Consider the following 26103-nt stretch of genomic DNA (forward strand, 5'->3'; position numbering starts at 1 on the left):
CTGCACATATTTTCTATGTTTCTATGTTTCAGCTCCTATATGGAGAGAGCAGATTCAGATTCAACTTTAATTGTCATTGTCAGTGTACAGTACAGAGACAACGAAATGCATTTAGCATCTCCCTGGAAGAGCGACATAGAATATGATTTCAATAAATAAATCTATTTACATGTATACAGTCATAGTGTTTTTCCTGTGGGAGGAGTGTCCAGGGGGGCGGGGGGTGATTGGCAGTCACCGAGGTACGTTGTTGAGTAGAGTGACAGCCGCCGGGAAGAAGCTGTTCCTGGACCTGCTGGTCCGGCAACGGAGAGACCTGTAGCGTCTCCCGGATGGTAGGAGGGTAAACAGTCCATGGTTGGGGTGAGAGCAGTCCTTGACGATGCTGAGCGCCCTCCGCAGACAACGCTTGCTTTGGACAGACTCAATGGAGGGGAGCGAGGAACCGGTGATGCGTTGGGCAATTTTCACCACCCTCTGCAATGCCTTCCGGTCGGAGACAGAGCAGTTGCCATACCATACTGTGATACAGTTGGTAAGGATGCTCTCAACGGTGCAGCGGTAGAAGTTCACCAGGATCAGAGGAGACAGATGGACCTTCTTCAGTCTCCTCAGGAAGAAGAGACGCTGGTGAGCCTTCATGACTAGAGTTGAGGTATTGTGGGTCCAAGAGAGGTCATCGGAGATGTTGACTCCCAGGAACCTGAAGCTAGAAACACGTTCCACCTCCGTCCCGTTGATGTGGATGGGGGTGTGCCTGCCGCCCCTAGACTTCCTGAAGTCTACAATGAGCTCCTTGGTCTTCTTGGAGTTAGGGGCCAGGTTGTTGTCAGCGCACCATGCTGCTAGGAGCTGGACCTCCTCCCTATAGGCCGACTCATCGTTGTTGCTGATGAGGCCAATCACCGTTGTATCATCTGCATACTTGATGATGGTGTTAGTACCATGTACAGGTGTGCAGTCATAGGTGAAGAGGGAGTAGAGGAGGGGGCTCAGCACACAGCCCTGTGGAACGCCGGTGTTCAGGGTGAGGGTTGAAGAGGTATGGTTGTCTAACCTAACAGACTGGGGTCTGTTGGTTAGAAAGTCCAGTATCCAGTTGCAGAGGGAGGGGTCGATGCCCAGGTTACCGAGTTTGGTGATCAGTTTTGATGGTATAATGGTGTTGAATGCTGAGCTGTAATCGATGAACAGCATTCTTACGTAAGTGTCTCTGTTGTCGAGGTGGGAGAGGGCGGAGTGAAGTGCCGTTGAGATGGCATCCTCCATACTCCTGTTCTTGCGGTAGGCAAACTGATAGGGATCCAATGTGGGGGGTAGGCAGCTTTTGAGGTGTGCCAGGACCAGCCTCTCGAAGCACTTGGTGATGATGGGGGTAAGTGCACCTGGGCGGAAGTCGTTGAGGCTTGCCGCAGTGGAGTGTTTTGGCACTGGCACGATGGAGGTGGTTTTAAGGCACGTGGGGACAACTGCTTGGGCAAGTGACAGGTTGAAGATGTCAGTCCAGACGTCTGTCAGCTGCGCAGCACAGGCCCTGAGCACGCGCCCGGGGATGCCGTCAGGGCCAGCAGCTTTACGTGCATTAGTCCTACTCAGTGCCACGTATACGTCGTAGGGGGTGAGTGTGAGGGGTTGGTGATCGGTAGGGAGCACAGCCTTGATGGCTGTCTCTAGATTGTCCCTGTCGAAGCGGCCATAGAAATGGTTAAGCTCCTCAAGGAAGGAGGCGTCGCTGGATGTGGGGGTGGTGTTGGTGGGTCTATAGTCCGTGATGGCCTGGATGCCTTGCCACATGCGTCGGGGGTCGGAGTTGTTGTTGAAGTGCTCCTCAATCCTGAGCTTATGGCAGTGCTTGGCCTTCTTGATGCCCCTCTTCAGGTTAGCCCTGGATGAACTGTAGGCTCGAGCATCGCCTGACCTGAAAGCGGTGTCCCGTGCTTTCAGCAGTAGCCTGACCTCGCTGTTCATCCATGGCTTCTGATTCGGGAATATGGTCACCTGTTTGAGGGAGGTGACACTATTGATGGTGGAGTTTATAAAGTCCAGAACAGAGGATGTGTAGGAATCAATGTCCGTGTGGGAGTCAAGGGTGGCCTGGGCTGCAAACGCCTTCCAGTCAGTGTTTCCAAAACACTGCTGAAGTGTGGATCTACAGTTGAGTCAACATCTAAACCTGTTACACGTGTTACTGTTAGACGATCAGGCAGGATCTGTAAACCAGTAGTCAAATTGACGAGGGTAAAGCAGTGGATGTTGTCTATATGGACTTTAGTAAGGCCTTTGACAAGGTTCCTCATGGAAGGTTGGTTAAGAAGGTTAAACTGTTGGGTATAAATGCAGGAATAGCAAGATGGATTCAGCAGTGGCTGAATGGGAGAAGCCAGAGGGTAATGGTGGATGGTTGTTTGTCGGGTTGGAGGCAGGTGACTAGTGGGGTGCCTCAGGGATCGGTGTTGGGTCCTTTGTTGTTTGTCATGTACATCAATGATCTGGATGAAGGGGTGGTAAATTGGATTAGTAAGTATGCAGATGATACCAAGATAGGGGGTGTTGTGGATAATGAAGAGGATTTCCAAAGTCTACAGAGTGATTTAGGCCACTTGGAAAAATGGGCTGAAAGATGGCAGATGGAGTTTAATGCTGATAAATGTGAGGTGCTACACCTTGGCAGGACAAATCAAAATAGGACGTACATGATAAATGGTAGGGAATTGAAGAATACAGTTGAACAGAGGGATCTGGGAATAACCGTGCATAGTTCCTTGAAGGTGGAATCTCATATAGATAGGGTGGTAAAGAAAGCTTTTGGTATGCTAGCCTTTATAAATCAGAGCATTGAGTATAGAAGCTGGGATGTAATGTTAAAATTGTACAAGGCATTGGTGAGACCAAATCTGGAGTATGGTGTACAATTTTGGTCGCCCAATTATAGGAAGGATGTCAACAAAATAGAGAGAGTACAGAGGAGATTTACTAGAATGTTGCCTGGGTTTCAACAACTAAGTTACAGAGATAGGTTGAATAAGTTAGGTCTTTATTCTCTGGAGCGCAGAAGGTTAAGGGGGGACTTGATAGAGGTCTTTAAAATGATGAGAGGGATAGACAGAGTTGACGTGGATAAGCTTTTCCCTTTGAGAATAGGGAAGATTCAAACAAGAGGACATGACTTCACAATTAAGGGACAGAAGTTTAGGGGTAACATGAGGGGGAACTTCTTTACTCAGAGAGTGGTAGCGGTGTGGAATGAGCTTGCAGTGGAAGTGATGGCGGCAGGTTCGTTGGTATCATTTAAGAATAAATTGGATAGGCATATGGATGAGAAGGGAATGGAGGGTTATGGTATGAGTGCAGGCAGGTGGGACTAAGGGGAAAAAGTTGTTCGGCACGGACTTGTAGGGCCGAGATGACCTGTTTCCGTGCTGTAATTGTTATATGGTTATATGGTTATTAGGTTTGTAAGTTAAGTAACTCACTGTATAAGCAAAACGAAAATATGTAGATATGTAAAATAAATATATTATGTAATCATTTAGAATTTCATGAAAATGGGTTTAAATCAAGTATCACAACAACAAAATGGTAACTTAGATTTAATACTTTAAAAAAGGAGCGCTGTGTAATGTATTCACGCATATTCAAGTATGTGTTAATGAGTTGGTGATCAATATAAGCAGGGAATGTTGGGTAATAATTCTCTCTCTCTTCATCCAGGCAACCAGTGTGTAAGTTGTTATTCATTCTGCCGTCCGGAATATAACACAGAGGAATTTCTTTAGCCAGCGGGTGGTGAATCTGTGGAATTCTTTGTCACAGACGGCTGTGGAGGCCACAAGTCAGTGGATATTTTTAAGGCAGAGATAGACAATTCTTGATTAGAACGGGTGTTATGGGGAGAAGGCAGGAGAATGGGATTAGGAGGCAGAGATCAGCCATGGCAGGGTGGACGATGGGCCAAATGGCCTGATTCTACTCCTCTAACTTGTGAACATGTAAACGGTGGTTGGGGTTACTCAGGGAGAGGGGCAAGAGCAGCGAGGAAGCAAATGAGATTGCAACAACACATTGCTGGTGCTTTATTTTGTAATTAATTGTTCATTTGTTCGGTTATACATTTGTGATTCCCCCTCCCCCCCCCCCCACCGTGAATCACCTGCCTCCACCGGACAAACGAAGGCACTTGCTGAGGGACATGGTCCACTGGCCCTGGGGTCAAGTATCTTCAGGGGGGGTGGGGGGGCTGAAGTTTAGGGGGACGTTAGACTTGCATAGCTGAGGGATTGATCACAGGCTACATTCCGTGCTGTCAGCGGCCAGTGGGCTACTGCTGGAACCTGTCGATGTGCTCGCGTGCGATGATCATCCTCTGGATCTGGGCCGTTCCCTCGTAGATCTGAAACACAAACCGCTCGCTGGGTGAGACGGAGGCCAGCTGAAGACAACACGCCACAAATCACACCGAGCTGCCCAGGCTGCTTCATGCCAAAGATAGACACAACCTGCTGGAGTAACTCAGCGGCTCAGTCAGCATCTCTGGAGATAAAGGTCCCCACCCCAAACGTCACCTATCCATGTTCTCCACAGATGCTGCCTGACCCGCTGAGTTACTCCAGCACTCTGTGAAACGTCACCTATCCATGTTCTCCACAGATGCTGCCAGACCCGCTGAGTTACTCCAGCACTCTGTGAAACGTCACCTATCCATGTTCTCCACAGATGCTTATATGTGTTCTTATAGAATCTTATAGAAACTTACAAAATTCTTAGGGGGTTGGACAGGCTATTGTCCAGGAAGATTGTTCCCGGCGTTGGGGAAGTCCAGGATAAGGGGTCACAGTTTAAGGATAAAGGGGAAATCCTTTAGGACCGAGATGAGAAAAACATTTTTCACACAGAGAGTGGTGAATCTCTGGAACTCTCTGCCACAAAAGGTAGTTGAGGCCAGTTCATTGGCTATATTTAAGAGGGAGTTAGATGTGGCCCTTGTGGCTAAAGGGATCAGAGGGTATGGAGAGAAGGCAGGTACGGGATACTGAGTTGGATGATCAGCCATGATCATATTGAATGGCGGTGCAGGCTTGAAGGGCCGAATGGCCTACTCCTGCCCCTATTGTCTATGTGTATGTCTATGCTGCCTGACCCACTTGTAGCTCCAGATTACAGGGTCTGAGTCTCGTGCAAAGCTGCTCTTGCCTGAGGACCGGTATCTATGTCAGGTCTGGTCTGAGGCACTCTGTATCTATAAATAACCTGGACGGCAGGACTAATACTATTTTTACACTGTTATAAATTCCTAACCCCCAAGTCTGCTTGTGTTGATTGTTGCTAAATTAGAACATGGAACAGCACAGGAACAGGCCCTTCGGCCCACAATGTCTGTGCTGTACATGACACCAAGTTAAACCAATCCCCTCTGCCTGCACGTGATCCACATCCCTCCGTTCCCTGCATGTCCACGTGCCTGTTCAAAAGTCTTCTAAACACCACTATCGTATATGCCTCCACCCCCACCCCTGGCAGCGCGTTCCAGGCACCCTCCACCCTCTGTGTAAACAACAAACCCAATCGTTTAAGAATAAGGGGTAAACCATTTAGAACGGAGACGAGGAAACACCTTTTCACACAGAGAGTTGCGAGCCTGTGGAATTCTCTGCCTCAGAGGGCAGTGGAGGCAGGTTCTCTGGATACTTTCAAGAGAGAGCTAGATAGGGTTCTTAAAGATAGCGGAGTCAGGGGATATGGGGTGAAGGCAGGAACGGGGTACTGAGTTGGATGATCAGCCATGATCACATTGAATGGCGGTGGGGGAGGGGTGGAGTGGTGGGGGGGGAGGGTGGTGGAGTGGTGGGGGGGAGAGGAGATGTGATGAGGGGAGTGGAGGGGGGGGGGGGAGTGGATGTGGGGGGCGGGAGTGGATTGGGGGGGGGGGGAGTGGTGGGGGGGGGGGAGGTGGGAAAGTCGGCGTGGTGAGGGGGGGAGGGGAAGGGGGTGGATCGGGGAGGGGGGGGGGATGAGTGGAGGGGGGGGGGCGAGGGGAGGAGGGGGATGTGTCCGCGTGGGGGGGGGCCGGGGAGGGAGGGGGGGGGGGGCGGGGGGGGAGGGGGGACCGGGGGGGGAGGGGGAGGGGGGGGGAGGGGAGGGCCCGGGCGGGGAGGGGACGGTGGGGGGGGGGCGGAGGGGGAGGGGAGGGGTGGGGGGGGATGAGGGCCGGGGGGGGGGGAGACGGGGGGTGGGGAGGGGGGGGGGGGGGAAGTGGATGGGGGGGGGGGGAGGTGGATGGGGGGGGGGGGAGGGGGAGGGGGGGGGGGGCGAGGGGAGGGGGGCGGGGGGGGGGGTGGGAGGGGAGGGGGGGGGGTGGGGGAGTGGATGGGGGGGGGTGGAGTGGATGTGGGGGGGGGGGAGGGAGGGGGGGGGGGGGGGAGGAAGGAGGGGATGTGGGGGGGGGGGGAGTGGATATGACGAGGGTGAGACGTGGGCTGGGGGGGGGTGAGGAGTGGGGCGGGGGGTTGAGAGTGGCGGGGGGGGGTGAAGACGTGGTGCGGGGGGGGGGGGGTGAGAGTGGGGGGGGGTGAGAGAGTGGGCGGGGGGGGTGAGAGTGGGCGGGGGGGGGTGAGAGTGGGCGGGGGGGGGGGGGGTGAGAGGGGGGGGGGGGCTGTACCCGCCACTGACCTGGTAGATCTTGGCATCTCGCATCAGCTTCTCCACGGGGTAGTCGGTGTTGTAGCCGTTGCCGCCCAGAATCTGCACGGCGTCGGTGGCCACCTGGTTGGCGATGTCACCAGCGTAGGCCTTGGCGATGGAGGCATAGTAGGTGTTCCTGCGGCCCTGGTCAACCTCCCACGCTGCTCGCTGGTAGCCCAGACGCGCCAACTCCACCTTCATGGCCATCTCTGCCAGCATGAAGGACACGGCCTGGTGCTGGGGGGGGGGTGGGGAGAGGGTGGGTGGAGGGTGAGTGAGGGGAGGGTGGGGGGAGGAGAGGGTGGGGCAGCGGAGGGGAGGGAGGGTGGGGGAAGGGGAGGGTGGGGTTGCGGGAGGGGAGGGTGGGGGAGGGGAGGGTGGAGGAGGGGAGGGTGGAGGAGCGGAGGGTGGAGGAGCGGAGGGTGGGGAGAGGGGAGGGTGGGGGGAGGGGGCAAAGGAGGGAAATAGGGAAGGGGGAAAGTTAGGAAATGCGTGGAAGGGAGAAGGGGGGGGAAATACAGCGCAGGGTGACAAGAGTGTTATATGATAGTGATGTTTAGGAGACTTTTAGACAGGCACATGGACATGCAGGAAGTGGAGGGATATGGATCACGTGCAGGCAGAGGATATTAGTTTAACTTGGCTGGTGTACAGCATGGACATTGTGGGCCGAAGGGCCTGTTCCTGTGCTGTGCTGCTCGATGTGTAGGAAGGAACTGCAGGTGCTGGTTTAAGGTAGAAATAAAATGCTGGAGCAACTCAGCGGGTGAGGCAGCATCTCTGGAGAGAAGGAATGGGCGACGTTTCGGGTCGAGACCCTTTGGGTAAATGGGTAAAAAAAGGGTAAATGGCAATCGTGAAACAATAAAAAGAGGTCAAAAGGGGAACAGGACATTTTTACCCAGAGTAGGGGAATCGAGGACCAGAGGACATGGGTTCAAGGTGAAGGGGAAAAGATTTAATAGGAATCTGAGGGGTAACTTTTTCACACAGAGGGTGGTGGGTGTATGGAACAAGCTGCCGGAGGAGGTAGTTGAGGCTGGGACTATTGCAACGTTTAAGAAACATTTAGACAGGTACATGGATAGGACAGGTTTGGAGGGATTTTGACCAAACGCAGGCAGGTGGGACTAGTGTAGCTGGGACATTGTTGGCCGGTGTGGGCAAGTTGGGCTGAAGGGCCTGTTTCCACGCTGTATCACTGTGTGACTGTGTAATGGGGTGAAGTTGGGCTGAAGGGCCTGTTTCCACACTGTTTCACTCTGTGACTGTGTAATGGGGTGGAGTTGGGCTGAGTTTACTGATCTGTATTGTTCAGAGGAGTATTATTTATAATTGTTATAAGACCATTCGAAAGAAGGAAAAATGCAAAAGTGCCTGCTCCAGTAAACAACACATCATTCAGTATATAAGCTGCAGATGAATCTTTGATTAGTGTGTTTCATGCTCTTATATAAAGTGTGATTGGTCCATGGCCTTACCTCCACGAGCAGCCTGCCGAAGGTCTTCCTCTCCAACGCGTACTTGGTGGCTTCATCCACGGCTCTCTGAGCTAAACCCACGGCCCCGGATGCAACCTGCAGCAGAGAGGGGAGCCGACTCAGACACTGACCGCAGAGACGGACGGATGGGGCAGTGCCGCGGGGGACGCTGATCAACCCCGGCTGGGTGGCCTGGGCGAGGGTGTCTAACGTTGTGGGACCCCAAACACCCGATGACCCCAGGTGACATCACTGAGGATGTGTCCTAGCGCCTATAGAAGATGTATGTTTTTTGCACTCCACGCTAATCCCGACATTCTCAGCAACAGAGGAAACGGGAAACCCAGGTGGTCACAGGGAGAACGTGCAAACTCCACACAGTCCGTGCCCGAGGTCGGGATGGAAGCCAGGACTCTGGGGCCGCGAGATACAGCGGCTCCACCCGCCGCTCCACCTTGCTTACCCGCCATTGCACATTCAATAATTTTAAGGTGGAGGACAATAGATTCTGGATCAACTGAGGGGTTTCTGGAGGTCAGTAGGAACACAGGGGTGAGATTACAATCAGGTCGGACCCAGGTTCATTGTTGTCACCTGTACCGAGGTACAGTGAAAAGCTCTTGTTCGTGTGCTATCCAAAGAAAAGGATTCTTACATGAATATAATTATGTCGTCCATAGTGTAGAGGTAAATGATAAAGAGGAGCTAGACAAAAATGCAGGAGTAACTCAGTGGGTGAGGCAGCATCTATGCAGAGAAGGAATAGGCGACGTTTCGGGTCGAGACCCTTCTTCAGACTGATGTGGGGGGGGGGGGGGGAAGAAGGGTCTCAGCACGCCGCACCCCCCCCCCCCCCCCCCCCCCCCCCCCCCCCTCACACATCAGTCTGAAGAAGTGTCTCGACCCAAAACATCACCTATTCCGTGGCTCCATAGATGCTGCCTCACCCGCTGAGTTTCTCCAGCATTTTTGTCTACCTTCGATTTTTCTAGCATCTGCAGTTCTTTCTTAGACACTGAATCTGGAGGTGTGCGTTCGTTCTCACACTTCTGCACCTCTTGCCCGATGGGTGAAGAGGGAGTGACCGGGGTGAGACCGGTCCTTGATGATGCTGCTGGCCTTGCCAGGGCAGCGTGAGGTGTAGATGGAGTCGATGGAAGGGAGGTTGGTTTGTGTGATGGTCTGGGCTGCTGGCCTTGCCAGGACAGCGTGAGGTGTAGATGGAGTCAGGTTCAGTCACTCACCGCGGGTCTGGTTTTATCGAAAGCTCCCATGGCGATTTTAAAGCCGGCTCCCTCTTCAATGAGGACGTTGTCGGCAGGTACACGCACATCCTCAAACACAATGCCCCTGGTGTCGGAGCATCTCTGGCCCATGTTCATCTCCTAGTACAAGGACACTCACATCAGCAGCCGGCCAGAAGACAACTAGTGCTGTTACAGCTCAATAGACAATAGACAATAGGTGCAGGAGTAGGCCATTCAGCCCTTCGAGCCAGCACCGCCATTCAATGTGATCATGGCTGATCATCCCCAATCAGTACCCCGATCCTCTTTCTCACCATATCCCCTGACTCCGCTAGCCTTAAGAGCTAAATCTAACTCTCTCTTGAAAGCATCCAGTGAATTGGCCTCCACTGCCTTATGTGGCAGGGAATTCCACAGATTCACAATTCTCTGGGTGATAAAAAGATGTCCTCATCTCAACATGTCCCATCTGCACGAGTCCCACCTGAATAGTGAAAGGCTTGGATAGAGTGGATGTGGAGAGGGGGTTTCCACTAATGGGAGAGTTTTAAGGACGTTCTTTTAGGAGGGAGATGAGAAATTTCTTTAGTCAGAGGGTGGTGAATCTGTGGAACTCATTGCCACAGACGGCTGTGGAGGCCACAAGTCAGTGGATATTTTTAAGGCAGAGATAGATTGTTGATTAGTACGGGTGTCAGGGGTTATGGGGAGAAGGCAGGAGAATGGGGTTAGGAGGGAGAGATAGATCAGCCGTGATTGAATGGCGGAGTAGACTTGATGGGCTGAATGGCCTAATTTTACTCTATCACATATGACGTGGAAAGAGGCCCTTCGGCCCACCGAGTCCGCGCTGACCGGTGATCCCCGCATATTAACGTTGTCCTACACACATTAGCAAGAACTTACTCATACACAAAGCCATTTAACCTACAAACCTGCACGTCTTTAGAATGTGGCAGGAAACCGGAGATCTCGGAGAAAACCCACGCAGGTCACGGGGAGAACGTACAAACTCCGTACAGACAGCTCTGGTGGCCAGGATGGAACCCGGTTCTCTGGCGCTGCGAACGCTGTAAGGCAGCAACCCTACCGCTGCGCCCCCATGCCTCCCCGAATCCATGAACCGCCCCTGTCCTGTCAATGTGCCTGTCTAATTCCGGGCAGGTTCCGAATCAGTCTTCACCCAACATGTTTGCCTCCACAGAAGCTGCCTGACCCACTGAGTTCTTGCCGTACTTTGATTTTGCTCCACTGTACAGCATCAGCTATCAAGCACTAAACCCACTCTGAGTTTAACCATCGTTGAAACAATTAAACTTGGCAGCCATCAAGATCGGAGTTACAGAGATAAGCTAATGTTCATAAGTGATAGGTCCAGAATTAGGCCATTCGGCCCATCAAGTTTAATCTGCCATTCAATCATGGCTGATCTATCTCTCGCCATTCTCCTGATTCTCCCCATAACCCCTGACACCCGCACTAATCAATAATCTATCTATCTCTGCCTCAAATATATCCACTGACTTGTGGCCTCCACAGCCGTCTGTGGCAAAGAATCCCACAGATTCACCACCCTCTGACTAAAGAAATTCCTCCTCATCTCCTTCCTAAAGGAACGTCCTTTAATTCTGAGGCTGTGCCCTCTGGTCCTAGACTCTCCCACTAGTGGAAACATCCTCTCCACATCCACTCTATCCAGGCCTTTCACTATTCTGTACGTTTCAATGAGGATCCCCCTCATCCTTCTAAACTCCAGCGAGTACAGGCCCAGCGCCGACAAACGCTCATCATATGTTAACCCACTCATTCCTGGGATCATTCTTGTAAACCTCTTCTGGACCCTCTCCAGAGCCAGCACATCCTTCCACATCCTGCCTAAAATTGCTCACATTATTCCAAATGTGGCCTGACCAGCACCTTATAGAGCCTCAACATTACATCCCTGTTTTTGTATTCTAGCCCTCTCGAAATAAATGCTAGGATTAGGTTTGCCTTCCTTACTGCCGATTTGATTTGCAAATTAACGTGTTGGGAATCCTGCACCAACACTCCCAGGGTCAACCTGTTGAGGCAATAATCTCAGCACGTCTCCGAACCTTTCTTCCCACTTGGATCCCAGGGGCATCAGCATCCACTATGAATCCGGTGAAGGCCTTGCCCGCTGACGCTTTGGGATCAGGGTTCGTGCGGGCCAACAGGAAATACCTAGAAACAAGCACAGTCACACCATCGTAAGTTGAAACATTATAGGAGCAGGATTAGGCCATTCGGCCCACAGCACCTGCAGCTCCTTCTTACACAGTATTCTGTTAAACCTAGTCCGCACCTATCCAAGGCCTCCACATCCATCCTAGACTCCTTGCCTGCATTTAGATATTAACATTCCATGCTGTGCCTATTTAAATGTCTCAAAAGTAGTGATTGTATTTGATTCCTTCTCTGTTCCCTCACAATTTAACTCACCTCTATCAGGTCACCCCCTCAGCCTCTGTCACCCCAGGGAAATACAAGCCCAGCCTGTCCACTCTTTCATGTTCCTAAGTTATAGGAGCAGAATGAGACCTTTTGGCCCATCAAGTCTACTCCACCATTCAATCATGGCTGATCTATCTCTCCCCCCTAACCCCATTCTCCTGCCTTCTCCCCATAACCCCTGACACCCGCACTAATCAACAATCTATCTATCTCTGCCTTAAATACACTGTACCCACTGACTACCTCATCTCCTTCCTAAAGGAACGTCCTTTAATTCTGAGGCTGTGCCCTCTGGTCCTAGACTCTCCCACTGGTGGAAACATCCTCTCCACATCCACTCTATCCAGGCCATGGTCATACCTGCAAGGAAACAAGGCCCTGCAGTGTTGAACCTACCCCCCCCTCACCACCCCCACCGCCAGGTTGGTGCAGGAGCAAGGAAGTGCAGGTTTGCAACAAAAAAAAGAAAAAAGTGCTGGAGTAACTCAGCGGGTCAGGCAGCATCTGTGGAGAACATGGACAGATGACGGTTCGGTTCGGGACCTTCCTCAGACCTAGCCCAGAGTTTGTCTTGCTTGTGGTGTTAATGATGAACCCTGCCCGCGCTAAGATCCTAAACGTCGCCTAGTCCTTCTCTCCATAGATGCTGCCTCACCGGCTGCGTTTCTCCAGCATTCTGTGTCTACCTAAGACCTACCAGTTAGCCTTGCCTCCGTTGGTGATCCACATCTTCTGCCCGTTAATGATGTACTCATTGCCCTTCTTCTCGGCTCTGGTCATGATGCCGGCCACGTCAGAACCAGCGCCCGGTTCTGTCACACAGTACGCCTGGTGGGCAGAGGAGCTCAGTCACAGCCACAGTCACGCTCTCACTCCTCTCACCCACACGTACATTACAAACCAAGACTCTCAGCTCAATGCACACTGACTGCTTTAACAGGTTCAGCAACTCACACATGCAGGAGCAAAGGAGACTACAGGGGGTGGTGGACACTGCCCGGTCCATCACAGTACTGACCTCCTCCCACCATCGAAGGTCCATCACAGGTACTGACCCCCTCCCCCCCACCATCGAAGGTCCATCACAGTACTGACCTCCCCACCATCGAAGGTCCATCACAGTACTGACCTCCCCACCATCGAAGGGATCTACAGGAGGCACTGCCTCAAAAAGGCAGCCAGCATCATCAGAGACCCACACCACCCTGGCCACGCTCTCATCTCGCTGCTACCATCGGGAAGAAGGTACAGGAGCCTGAAAACCGTGACCTCCGGGTTCAGGAACAGCTTCTTCCCCTCTGTTATCAGGCTTCTGAACGGTCCTTCCATGTTAGGGTACTGTCCGATTCACCTCTACCCCATTGCGGACATTGGACTTTGTCTGTGGAACTGATGCGCTACAATGCTGAGAACTATATTCTACACTCTGTATCTTGCCCTTTGCTCTACCTGTTGTACTGGAGTTTGACAAATTTATTTATGAAGAGTATAATCTGATCTGATTGAATAGCATGTAAAACAAAGTTTTTCACCTCACCTTAGTACAAGTGATTCTACTCAGTCTGAAGGTGACGTTTCGGGCCGAAATGTAGGTGCCCCCCCCCCCCCCACCCCCACATCAGTCTGAAGAAGGGTCTTGTCCCGAAACGCCACCTATTCCTTCGCTCCATAGATGCTGCCTCACCCGCTGAGTTTCTCCAGCATTTTCGTCTACCTTCGATTTTTCCAGCGTCTGCAGTTCCTTGTAATAAACCTTAAGCTGAACCACCAGGTTCAGGAACAGCTTCTTCCCAGCAGCGACCAGGCTCTTGAACACTGCACAACACTAACGTCAGCGACTGTGATCTTCTGCGGACTGTGTCTGTGGTTTCAATAGACAATGGGTGCAGGAGTAGGCCATTCGGCCCTTCGAGCCAGCACCGCCCTTCAATGTGATCATGGCTAATCATCCCCAATCAGTACCCCGTTCCTGCCTTCTCCCCATATCCCCTGACTCCGCTATCTTTAAGAGCCCTATCTAGCTCTCTCTTGAAAGCATCCAGAGAACCTGCCTCCACCACCCTCTGAGGCAGAGAATTCCACAGACTCACCACTCTCTGTGAGAAAAAGTGTTTCCTCGTCTCCGTTCTAAATGGCTTACCCCTTATTCTTAAACTGCGGCCCCTGGTTCTGGACTCCCCCAACATCGAGAACATGTTTCCTGCCTCTAGCGTGTCCAAGCCCTTAACAATCTTATATGTTTCAATGAGATATCCTCTCATCCTTCTAAACTCCAGAGTGTACAAGCCCAGCTGCTCCATTCTCTCAGCATATGACAGTCCCGCCATCCCGGGAATTAACCTTGTAAACCTACGCTGCACTCCCTTAACAGCAAGAATGTCCTTCCTCAAATTAGTGGTCCAAAACTGCACACAATACTCCGGGTGTGGTCTCACTAGAGCTCTGTACACCTGCAGAAGGACCTCTTTGCTCTGCGTTTCACCGCAGACGTTTGCACTATTGTGGTTACTAAGTGATCGTGACTGTATATTTATCTGTGTGGCCATGTTAAGCTGCGGTGAGCGAGGGTCTGGTGTTCGGCGTACAGGTGACGGTTACGTACTCGTGGTCAACTCACACACATTAACGGTTCCTCCGTCATGCGGCCCAGGTACTTCTTCTGTTGGCTCTTGTTGCCCGCCAGGATCACCGGCATTTGCTGTCCAGGAGCAGAAAAGGATGCAGAAAGTTGTGACCACTGCCCAGTCCATCATCGGCTTTGACCTCCCCACCATCAAAAGGATCTATCGCAGTCGCTGCCTCAAAAAGGCAGCCAACATCATCAAAGACCCACACCATCCTGGCCACACACTAATCTCTCCGTTGCCATCGGGTAGAAGGTACAGGAGTTTGCAACATCCAGGTTCAGGAACAGCTCCTTCCCCACAGCCATCAGGCTATTAAACACGACATCAAACAGACTCTGAACTATAACAGCCTATTGTACTTTATCTGTTTATTTATGTGCATATATATGGTCTATGCTACATAGACACACTGAACTGCTCTGTATTTATGCTTACAATACAGAAACTATTAATCCAGAGACTGTGTTTGGGAAAATGTATCTTTCGACGGCTTTGAAAGTCTCATGGAGAACTCCCATGCGTAAAACGACATTATCTCCTCACCCCGCGATCTCTCCTGCTGGCTAGAGGCTGGCTTGAACAATATAATAATCTGCCACTATATCGAGTCCCAGAAATAAAGGACATTCCTTTAGGAAGGGGATACATAGAAACATAGGTGCAGGAGTAGGCCATTTGGCCCTTCAAGCCAGCATCGCCATTCAATATGATCACGGCTAAATCAGTACCCCGTTCCTGCTTTCTCCCCATACCCCTTGATTCCGTTAGCCCTAAGAGCTAAATCTAATTCTCCCTCGAATACATCTCTTGAGATGAGGAGGAATTTGCTGGAGTTTAGAAGAATGAAGGGGGGACCTCATTGAAACTTACTGAATAGTGAAAGGCTTAGATAGAGTGGATGTGGAGAGGATGTTTCCACTAGTGGGAGAGTCTAGGACCAGAGGTCAAAGTCAGAATAAAAGGATGTTCCTTTAAGGGCCTGTCCCACCAGCATGCGATTACATGCATCTAGCGCGACCAAACGTGGTGGCTTGAGCCGTACGGCCACGCGGGACCGGTCCTACTTCCAACCGCGGAGCCGTCTTGTGTTGTGCGGGGCTGGTCCCGACATCATACTCACCAATCAGCTGGGCAGGAGGCAGGCTGACTGAATTTGGACGTCGCACGGCGTCGGGCGGTGATGTCATCGCGCAACGCCACGCGCTAGGCGTACGCCGTCAAGACGCTGCGTACGGCCACAATGCGGCTGAGGGCCGACAGGCCGTTGCAGCGTGGAATTTTTGAACACTGTTAGTTTTTCGGAGCCCCGCGTGATGTCGGGACAAGCCCCGCACAACTCCATACGGCTCCGGCGATCGAAGTGGGACCGGCCCCGCGAGGCCGTAGGGCTCAAGCGACCACGTTAGGTCGCGCTTGCCGCATGGAGTCGCATGCTGGTGGGACAGGCCCTTTAGGTAGCAATGTTACAAAATTTTGAGATTTTAAAAATCAAGTCTGTAATTTATCCCATCAGATAAAGCATAAAAATAAGTTTAATTTGACACCTAATTCACTTTCATATCTCAAGTATTTAAAAAGTTATGGCCATTTTCATACTGGGAAATGAGCATCTTGTTCCCTATTGATTTTCTATGGACATAACAAAAAAGCTGTGATCGTGAACAGTCAAAAGCCCATAACTTTCTTAAAAATTAAGAGAACTGAATGAAATTTTCAGTTATCATAGATTGAAGCATTCTGAAACAAATATAAAATAATCTTACTTGGATGACCTGAAATTAAAGCATATAATTAGTTAGTTTCCTAATTGTAGCTAATTTCAGACTTCAATTACTAGATCTAAACATCTATCCATTTCTTAATAAATGATTAACATTTTTAAATAGCCTAAATGTCCAAATAATATTCACAAATAATTCACAATAAAACATGATTTTTAAATCTCATTTACATTAATTTATAGGCCAAATGGAAGGAATTTAGTGTTTAATTGCTGTAAATAAATGCCCATTTAAATCAGCTTTCCAGTGGGTCCCTGTGGAACGCGCTGGTTTAGAACGTTCACATTGCGGTAGATTTGTGCCCCAAATGCCCAGAAAAATACTGCGGGATATAATGGGCCCAAATTGAGCTACTCGCAATATTAAACTTAGTATAAAGGGATCTTTAGAAGCCCTTTTTAATGTAAAAATATACAACCTAACTTCTGCTATTTGCTTTATGAGACCCTGCGGTTGCTGGCGGTCGCGGGTTTAGAGATTGATTTTTAAACTACTATAACTATTATTCAAGGCCTTTAAACCTAATAATAGCTTTTGCGACGGGGTCTTCCAGCGATTTTTCGTTAATAATTAACTAGGCTGAACATTTTCGATTGGAACAGCTTAGAGAAAATCGCGTTTTAAACCCGCCCCCTCTAAACGGCGCCAAAATCGCGCACACCCTCAGCAGCAGATCTTCAACGACGCTTCAGGTAGGCTTTGCAACATACCTACTTTAGGAAGGAGGTGAGGAGGAATTTCTTTAGCCAGAGGGGAGTGAATCTGTGGAATTCTTTGCCACAGACGGTTGTGGAGGCCACAAGTCAGTGGATATATTTAAGGCAGAGATAGACCGATTCTTGATTAGTGCGGGTGTCAGGGTTATGTGGAGAAGGCAGGAGAATGGGGTTAGGGGGTGGGGGGGGTGGGAGAGACAGATTAGCCATGATTGAATGACGGAGCAGACTTGATGGGCTGAATGGCCTATTTCAGCTCTATCAATTATGACCAGAAGTCATTGAAGGGTTGACACTTACCCCCAGCGAGTTGGTTTCGATTGCAGTCTGAATGCCGGTACACCCGTACGCCAGTTCTTCTGAGATGAGGCAGGAGTCAAACACGCCCAGTCCCATTCCACCTGTAAGATCAAAGCATCATCCTCAGATCCCCACAACACTCAGAACCAAAGTAAAGGGCCTGTCCCACTTGCCGATTTTTTCGGCGACTGTCGGCATCATTGACTGACGTATCAGGTCATCGAAAAAGTCGTGGCGTGACGATGTATTGACGCGTGTTGTCTCCTCAAATGCCGCAACAATTTTTTTTGTCGCCGCTGGATTTTGAAATGTTCAAAATCTTTCGCCGACCCTGATACGTCAGTGAATGACGCCGGCAATCGCCAAAAAAATCGCCAAGTGGAACAGGCCCTTTACGAAGCAAAGACAGTCAACGCGCTCAACAGAAGCAGGCTCATCAGCCACATTCCACAAGGAAAATTAAAAATAACCAAACGCATTGCACTTCCACAAAGGAGACACAAAATGCTGGAGTAACTCAGCGGGACAGGCAGCTTCTCTGGAGAGAAGGAATGGGCGACGTTTCGGGTTGAGACTCAGTCTAAAGAAGGGGCTCGACCCAAAACGCCACCAATTCCTTCTCTCCAGAGATGCTGCCTGACCCACTGTTACTCCAGCATTTTGTGTCTATCTTCAGTGTAAACCAGCATCTGCAGTTCCTTCCTGCACATATAAAAAATCATGACGTCAATCACAAATGTTTTATAGTGTTGCCTGTTCTGAGATAAGTAACATAGCAAAACCATGACAATCTGCCACTCTATCTGGGAACTGATTATTGCCTTCAGATGTGGAAGTCTATGGACTGTGTCTTTATCCTGTATCTGTACACTGTGGACAGCTTGATTGTATTTATCTATAGTCTTTACTTGGACTGGACAGCGCACAAACAAAAAGCTTTCCATTCTACCACAGTACTCGTGACAATAAGAAACTAAACTAAACTTTGGTTCGTCATAGAGTCATAGAATGATGCCGCGTGGAAACAGGCCCTTCGGCCCAACTTGCCCACACCGACCAACATGCCCCACCTACACTAGTCCCACCTGCCTGCGCTTGGTCCATATCCCTCCAAACCTGTCCTATCCATGTACCTGTCTAACTGTTTATAAACAAAGGGATAGTCCCAGCCTCAACTATCTCCTCTGGCAGCTTGTTCCATACACCCACCACCCTCTGTGTGAAAAAGTTACCCCTCAGATTCCTATTAAATCTTTTGCCCTTCACCTTGAACCTGTGTCCTCTGGTCCACAATTCCCCTACTCTGGGCAAGAGACTCTGGGCATCTACCCGACCTATTCATAGAAACATAGAAAATAGGTGCAGGAGTAGGCCATTCGGCCCTTCGAGCCTGCACCACCATTCAATATGATCATGGCTGATCATCCAACTCAGTATCCCGTACCTGCCTTCTCTCCATACCCCCTGATCCCTTTAGCCACAAGGGCCACATCTAACTCCCTCTTAAATATAGCCAATGAACTGGCCTCAACTACCTCTTGTGGCAGAGAGTTCCAGAGATTCACCACTCTCTGTGTGTGAAAAAAAATGTTTTTCTCACCTCGGTCCGAAAAGATTTCCCCCTTATCCTTAAACTGTGACCCCTTGTTCTGGATTTTGATTTTGTACACATCTATAAGACAACCCCTCATCCTCCTGCGCTCCAAGGAATAGAGACCCAGCCTACCCAACCTGTCATTGCATTATAGATTTTGATTTGACACTGTTCTGGTTCCCTAGTATTATTGTTATTAATTGATGTATTGGTGATTGTTGTATATGTATTTGTTACATTATTAAGTGAATGGGGCTGTTAAGCTGCAGAAAGTGAGAAGGTTTTTGTTATGTTGCCAACACAACTGACAATTCAGCACTCCTGACTCCTCTGTGTTCCCGCTTTTACACGTTACCGCAACAATACGGCACGGTGGTGCAGCGGGTAGAGCTGCTGCCTCACAGCGCCAGAGACCCGGGTTCCATCCTGATCACGGGTGCTGTCTGTACGGAGTTTGCAAGTTTTCCCCGTGACCTGCGTGGGTTTTCTCCGAGTGCTCCGGTTTCCTCCCACACTCCAAAGACGTGCAGGTTTGTAGGTTAATTGGCTTGGTATAACTGTAAATTGACCCTAGTGTGTGTAGGATAGTGTTAGTGTGCGGGGATCGCTGGTCGGCATGGACTCAGTGGGCGGTAGGGCCTGTTACCGCGCTGTATCTCTAAACTAAACTAAATTAAAAAACTCCTTGCACAGAAAACGACGGTGCTGTTCGGCATTCGATTGCCGATTGTTAAAGGACTTCCCCTCCTCGTGCTGCTGCTTACCGCAACTCTCAGGAATGTGGCCGTTCATCAGGCCCAGCTCCCACGCTCTTTTAATAATCGGAACGGGATACTGAAGAGAAGGAAAGTCATCGTTAACACAGCGGCAACATCTCATTATCCTTGACATGAATAATTCACCTTCCATCGTACAATGAATCATCCTTAAATTCTGGAACAATGCTGAGGTTCCTCCAGCGGGGGTCACAGTTTAAGGATAAGGGGGAAATCTTTTAGGACCGAGGTGAGAAAAACATTTTTTTCACACACAGAGAGTGGTGAATCTGTGGAATTCTCTGCCACAGAAGGTAGTTGAGGCCAGTTCATTGGCTATATTTAAGAGGGAGTTAGATGTGGCCCTTGTGGCTAAAGGGATCAGGGGGTATGGAGAGAAGGCAGGTACAGGATACTGAGTTGGATGATCAGCCATGATCATATTGAATGGCGGTGCTGGCTCGAAGGGCCGAATGGCCTACTCCTGCACCTATTTTCTATGTTTGGAACTTCAGAGGGTGATGGAAGATGGGTGTGTTTTACAAACAGAAGGAGACAGATGAACAAGGAGGGAGAAAGGTTATTGGGGGTAGACCCTCTGGTCACTTTGAGCACAGTATGTATTTAGCCAACTCGACAAGTTGGCTATATACAAGCCTTGTATTCATGGTGCCTTTCCACAATGTCAGTTGGCATCGAGCACTTCACAGCCATAGAGCGAGATTTCAATGGAGCGCCTCTTGTAGTGTAGGAAACAGCAAACAAACCATGCACATGATTCCCACAGACAACAACATCGCTGATAAAGCTGATGCCTCACAGCGCTAGAGACCCAGGTTTGATCCTGACCTCGGTTGCTGCCTGCGTGGAGTTTGCACGTTCTTCCCGTGACCGCGTGGGTTTACTCTGATCGTCCTTGGATCCCCCCCGCGTCCCAAAGGCGTGCGGGTTTGTAGGTAAATGGCTCTCTGTGAATTGTGTAGGGAGTGGATGGGAAAGTGGGATAGCATCGAACTAGTGTGAACGGGTGACCGATGGTCGGTGTGGGCTCGATGGGCTGAAGGGCCTGTTTCCATGCTGTTTCTTATAATCAATAATCCTCTGACTTTCATTTATTTTTCAAAAGATACATATTGTGCAAGTCATTGGCGGTTACTGCTCTGTTGGCCACCGAAATATTACAACTTTTCATGCTATTTTCTGCAGTTACGGTCCAGCACTACCTCAGGACTGAGATTAATATTTTCGGGTGGCACGGTGACTCAGCAGTAGAGTGGCTGCCTCAACTCCTCTTGTTATGAAGGCCAACATGCCATTCGCTTTCTTCACTGCCTGCTGTACCTGCATGCTTACTTTCAGTGACTGATGAACAAGGACCCCCATATCCCGCTGTACTTCCCCTTTTCCCAACTTGACACCATTTAGATAATAATCTGCTTTCCTGTTCTAGCCACCAAAGTGGATAACCTCACATTTATCCACATTAAACTGCATCTGCCATGCATCTGCCGACTCCCCCAACCTGTCCTAGTCACCCTGCATTCTCATAGCATCCTCCTCACAGTTCACACTGCCACACAGAAGGCAGGAATGGGGTACTGATTGGGGATGATTAGCTATGATCACATTGAATGGCGGTGCTGACTCGAAGGGCCGAATGGTCTACTCCTGCACCTATTGTCTATTGTCACAGCTTTGTGTCATCTGCAAGTTTGCTAATGTTACTTTGAATCCCTTCATGGGGTTAGGAGGGAAAGATAGATTAGCCCTGATTGAATGGCGGAGTAGACTTGAAGGGCCGAATGGCATAAATCTACTCCTATTCCTTATGACCTTATGTGCCACAGAGTGATACAGCGTGGAAAAGGGCCCTTGGGCCCAACTTGCCCACACCAGCCAACATGTCCCAGCTACACCAGTCCCACCTGCCCGCGTTTGGTCCATATCCGTATGACCTTTAGACCACTGACCTCTCCGCTACGGTCATATTCAGCGGCGGCGGGAACCACCTCCTCGCGCGTAAACTTGCGTGCCGTGGCCTGGAACTCCTGCTGTTGTGCCGAGAGCTCTGTAACGTGAGGGGGCAAAAACAAGTGGTGAGTGGTCGTTACACATGGCCAACGTCAATGAGAACACCAGCTTCATCCACACACCCTGGGCTGCTCCACTCTAATCATGTATTGTCTTCCCACTGACTGGACAGCACGCAACAAAAGCTTTTCACTGTACCTCGGAACACGTGACAACAAACTCAACTTCAATAGACTCAAAATGCTGGAGTAACTCTACGGGACGGCCAGCATCTCTGGAGAGAAGGAATGGGTGACGTTTCGGATCGAGATCCGTCCCCTTTGCTCTTTCGCCAGAGATGCTGCCTCCCTCGCTGAGTTATTAATTTTGTGTCTCTCTTATGGACAATAGACAATAGGTGCAGGAGTAGGCCATTCGGCCTTTTGAGCCAGCACCGCCATTCATTGTGATCATGGCTGATCATCCACAATCAGTACCCCGTTCCTGCCTTCTCCCTATATCCCCTGACTCCGCTATCTTTAAGAGCCCTATCTAGCTCTCTCTTGAAACATCTTCTGTGTAAACAGCCAAACTTCAATGATAAACTCCAGTCTGAAGAAGGGTCTCGACTCAAAAAGTCACCTATTCCTTCGCTCCATAGATGTTGCCTCACCCGCTGAGTTTCTCCAGCATTTTTGTCTACCTTCGATTGTAATCATGTATTGTCTATTTCCGCTGACAGGGTAGCAGTACATCCTTGTTTTTATATTCTAGTCCTCTCGAAATAAATGTTTTTGCGCTGTTGCCTGTACAAAGTGCGTACAGAGTGATGGGGCTGACCAGATAGTAGTGGGGAGATGGCTTACCGAAACAAAATCCGTGCGGTGGCGGGCTTGCCTGGGACGTGGCGACTGAAGCCCGGCTACTGGTGGACCGGGCTCGTAAAGCCAGCGACAGAGGGCCCCACAGCACACGCTAGAACACAAAACACAGGCATGGTTACACGCCGCAACCCGCACTCAGCAGCCCCTGCACGCTCAGCACGTCAACTTGCATTGCTCTCTCTGGAACGCTGCACGTTGCGGGGAGACTTGAGAGAAGTCAATGAAAGTAAGCATGCAGGTACAGCAGGCAGTGACGAAAGCTAATGGCATGTTGGCCTTTATAACAAGTGGAGTTGAGTATAGAAACATAGACATAGAAACATAGAAAATAGGTGCAGGAGTGGGCCATTCGGCCCTTCGAGCCTGTACCACCATTCAATATGATCATGGCTGATCATCCTGTACCTGCCTTCTCTCCATACCCCCTGATCCCTTTAGCCACAAGGGCCACATCTAACTCCCTCTTAAATATAGCCAATGAACTGGCCTCAACTACATTCTGTGGCAGAGAGTTCCAGAGATTCACCACTCTCTGTGTGAATTTTTTTTTCTCATCTCAGTCCTAAAGGATTTCCCCTTTATCCTTAAATTGTGACACCTTGTCCTGGACTTCCCCAACATCGGGAACAATCTTCCTGCATCTAGCCTGTCCAACCCCTTAAGAATTTTGTAAGTTTCTATAAGATCCCCCCTCAATCTTCTAAATTCTAACGAGTACAAGTCGAGTCTATCCAGTCTTTCTTCATATGAAAGTCCTGACATCCCAGGAATCAGTCTGGTGAACCTTCTCTGTACTCCCTCTATGGCAAGAATGTCTTTCCTCAGATTTGGAGACCAAAACTGTACACAATACTCCAGGTGTGGTCTCACCAATAACCTGTACAACTGCAGTAGAACCTCCCTGCTCCTATACTCAAATCCTTTTGCTATGAATGCTAACATACCATTCGCTTTCTTCACTGCCTGCTGCACCTGCATGCCTACTTTCAATGACTGGTGTACCATGACACCCAGGTCTCGTTGCATCTCCCCTTTTCCTAATCGGCCACCATTTAGATAATAGTCTACTTTCCTGTTTTTGCCACCAAAGTGGATAACCTCACATTTATCCACATTATACTGCATCTGCCATGCATTTGCCTCACAGCGCCAGAAACCCGTGTTCGATCTGACTACGGGTGCTGTCTATACGGAGTTTGCACGTTCTCCCCGTGACCACGTGGGTTTTCTCCGGGTGCTTCGGTTTCCTCCCACACTCCAAAGACATGCAGGTTTGATGTGTTAATTAGCTTTGGTAAAAATTATAAATTGTTCCAAGTGTGTGTGGGATAGTGTTAGTGTGCGGGGATCGCTGGCCGGCACCGACTCAATGGGCCGAAAGGCCTGGTTCCGCGCTGGAATATCTGTAAACTGAACTAAAGATCTGTTATGGCATTACATTGTGAACTTTGGCCTGAATGATTTAATCCTCTGGTTTGTAAGCAGACTCGTGGAGAGTTCAAAGGTCTTGTGTTTTCAAAGTATCTGTCATCCAGTATTTAGGTCAAAGGTAAAATCATTGTGAATTTGGATAATTATATTTCTAATTATTGTAGTGATATTATAGTGTTCGGCACGGACTTGAAGGGCCGAGATGGCCTGTTTCCGTGCAGTAATTGTTATATGGTTATATGGTTATATGGATATTTGCTTATTATTGTCACGAGATAGTGAAATATTTTGAGTGACTATCAGTCAGTCAGACACGAGTCAAGCCCCTGTCCCACTGTACGAGGCAATTCTAGAGTTCTCCCCTGATTCGAACTTGGAGAATGTCCGTAGCGGGTCCGTAGGAGTTCGTGGATGTCCCGTAGCGGCTCGTAATGCTAACGGTAGGTATAAAATGTAACAAGTTTTTTCATCACGATTATTTTTTTTTACTCGTGGACATTATTTGCAGGGATCAGAAAACGTCACGAGTTACCGGATGTCCCGAGTACCTACCGTTAGCATTACGAGCCGCCACGACACATCCACGAACTCCTACGGACCCGCTACGGACATTCTCCGAGTTTGAATCAGGGGAAAACTCGGGAGAACTCTTGAATTACCTCGGTGCAGTGGAACGGGGCTTAATATAGGGCCAAACACTAGTACACCAGGTAGTGAGTGCAAAGAGAAAAATACTGTTGCAGCTGCAGTCCAAGGTCCACATTGGGAAGGTTGGGAGATCAGAGTGTTCCCTAACTTGTGGGAGGACTGTTCAATAGTCAACAGCTGGGAAGAAGCTGATCCTCAGTGATTATAGGATGGTGGGAAATATCACATCTAATCAGCACACAAGGACACACAAAGGCATACCCACCATTCACTGCCGGTCAAAAAACGACACAGAGTGCTGGAGTAACTTAGCGGCTCAGACAATAACTCTGGAGAACATGGTTTTCTGGTCGAGACCCTTCTTTTGTCCCAAAACGTCACCCATTCCTTCTCTCCAGAGATGCTGCCTGTCCCGCCGAGTTACTCCGGCATTTTGTGTCTATCTTCGATTTAAACCAGCATCTGCAGTTCCTTCCTGCACAGGTGATGTTTCGGGTTGGAACGTCTTCAGATTCAACAATTTCCATCTCCCTCCTGGTTTCATAAACCCACCCACACATTTCACCCCTTTCTTATCTGGTTTAATTTCAGTGTGCGCCCAAAATTGCTCACAATACTCCAAATGCGGCCTGACCAGCACCTTATAGAACCTCAGCATCACATCCCTGTTTTTGTATTCTAGTCCTTTTGAAATAAATGCTAGCATTGCGTTTGCCTTCCTTACTACTGTTTGACTTGCAAATTAACTGTTTGGGAATCCTGCACCAGCACTCCCAAGTCCCTTTGCACCTCTGATTTCTAGATTCTCTCCCCGTTTAGAAAATAGTCCACGCCGTTATTCCTACTTCCAACATGCATGACTCCACACTTTGCTCCACTACTGTCAACCCCACTATCTATGCTTCTCATAGAGTAATACTGCATGGAAACAGGCCCTTCGGCCCAACTTGCCCACACCGGCCAACAATGTCCCACCTACACTAGTCCCACCTGCCTGCGCTTGGTCCATGTCCCTCCAAACCTGTCCTATCCATGTACCTGTCTAACTGTTTATCAAACGATGGGATAGTCCCAGCCTCAACTACCTCATCTGGCAGCTTGTTCCATACACCCACCACCCTCTGTGTGAAAAAGTTACCCCTCAGATTCCTATTAAATCTTTTCCCTTTCACCTTGGACCTGTGTCCTCTGGTCCTCGATTCCCCTACTCTGGGCAAGAGACTCTGTGCGTTTACCCGATCTATTCCTCTCATTATTTTATACACATCTTGCACTAAACGTTATTGCAAACAGCTCGATTGTAATCATGTATTGTCTTTCCGCTGACTGGTTAGCATGCAACAAAAGCTTTTCACTGGACCTCGGTACACGGGACAATAAACTCAACTGAACTATTCTCAGACCTGAGGCAGGGTCTCAACCCGAAACGTCGACACTTCATCACCCTCCACAGATGCTGCTTGATCCATGGAGTGG

At 49.7% G+C, this 26103-nt stretch overlaps 1 protein-coding gene across 1 annotated transcript in view; it reads right to left on the minus strand.

Annotated features, from left to right (window-relative positions):
* Positions 1-4058: 4058 nt before the first annotated feature.
* The window catches only part of acadm (acyl-CoA dehydrogenase medium chain), a 22597-nt gene continuing 552 nt past the window's right edge, over positions 4059-26103 (minus strand). Inside the window, exons 2-12 of the mRNA XM_033029105.1 lie at positions 22531-22639; positions 21625-21722; positions 19664-19733; positions 17306-17406; positions 14499-14579; positions 12579-12709; positions 11503-11611; positions 9404-9544; positions 8160-8255; positions 6667-6915; positions 4059-4390 (exon numbers count right to left, since the gene is read on the minus strand). Coding sequence (XP_032884996.1) covers positions 4319-4390; positions 6667-6915; positions 8160-8255; positions 9404-9544; positions 11503-11611; positions 12579-12709; positions 14499-14579; positions 17306-17406; positions 19664-19733; positions 21625-21722; positions 22531-22639 — 1257 coding nt within the window. The 3' untranslated portion in view covers positions 4059-4318. The remainder of the gene's footprint in view (positions 4391-6666; positions 6916-8159; positions 8256-9403; positions 9545-11502; positions 11612-12578; positions 12710-14498; positions 14580-17305; positions 17407-19663; positions 19734-21624; positions 21723-22530; positions 22640-26103) is intronic.

This window comes from Amblyraja radiata, chromosome 10 (assembly GCF_010909765.2).
Source record: "Amblyraja radiata isolate CabotCenter1 chromosome 10, sAmbRad1.1.pri, whole genome shotgun sequence".
NCBI classification, from domain to species: domain Eukaryota; kingdom Metazoa; phylum Chordata; class Chondrichthyes; order Rajiformes; family Rajidae; genus Amblyraja; species Amblyraja radiata.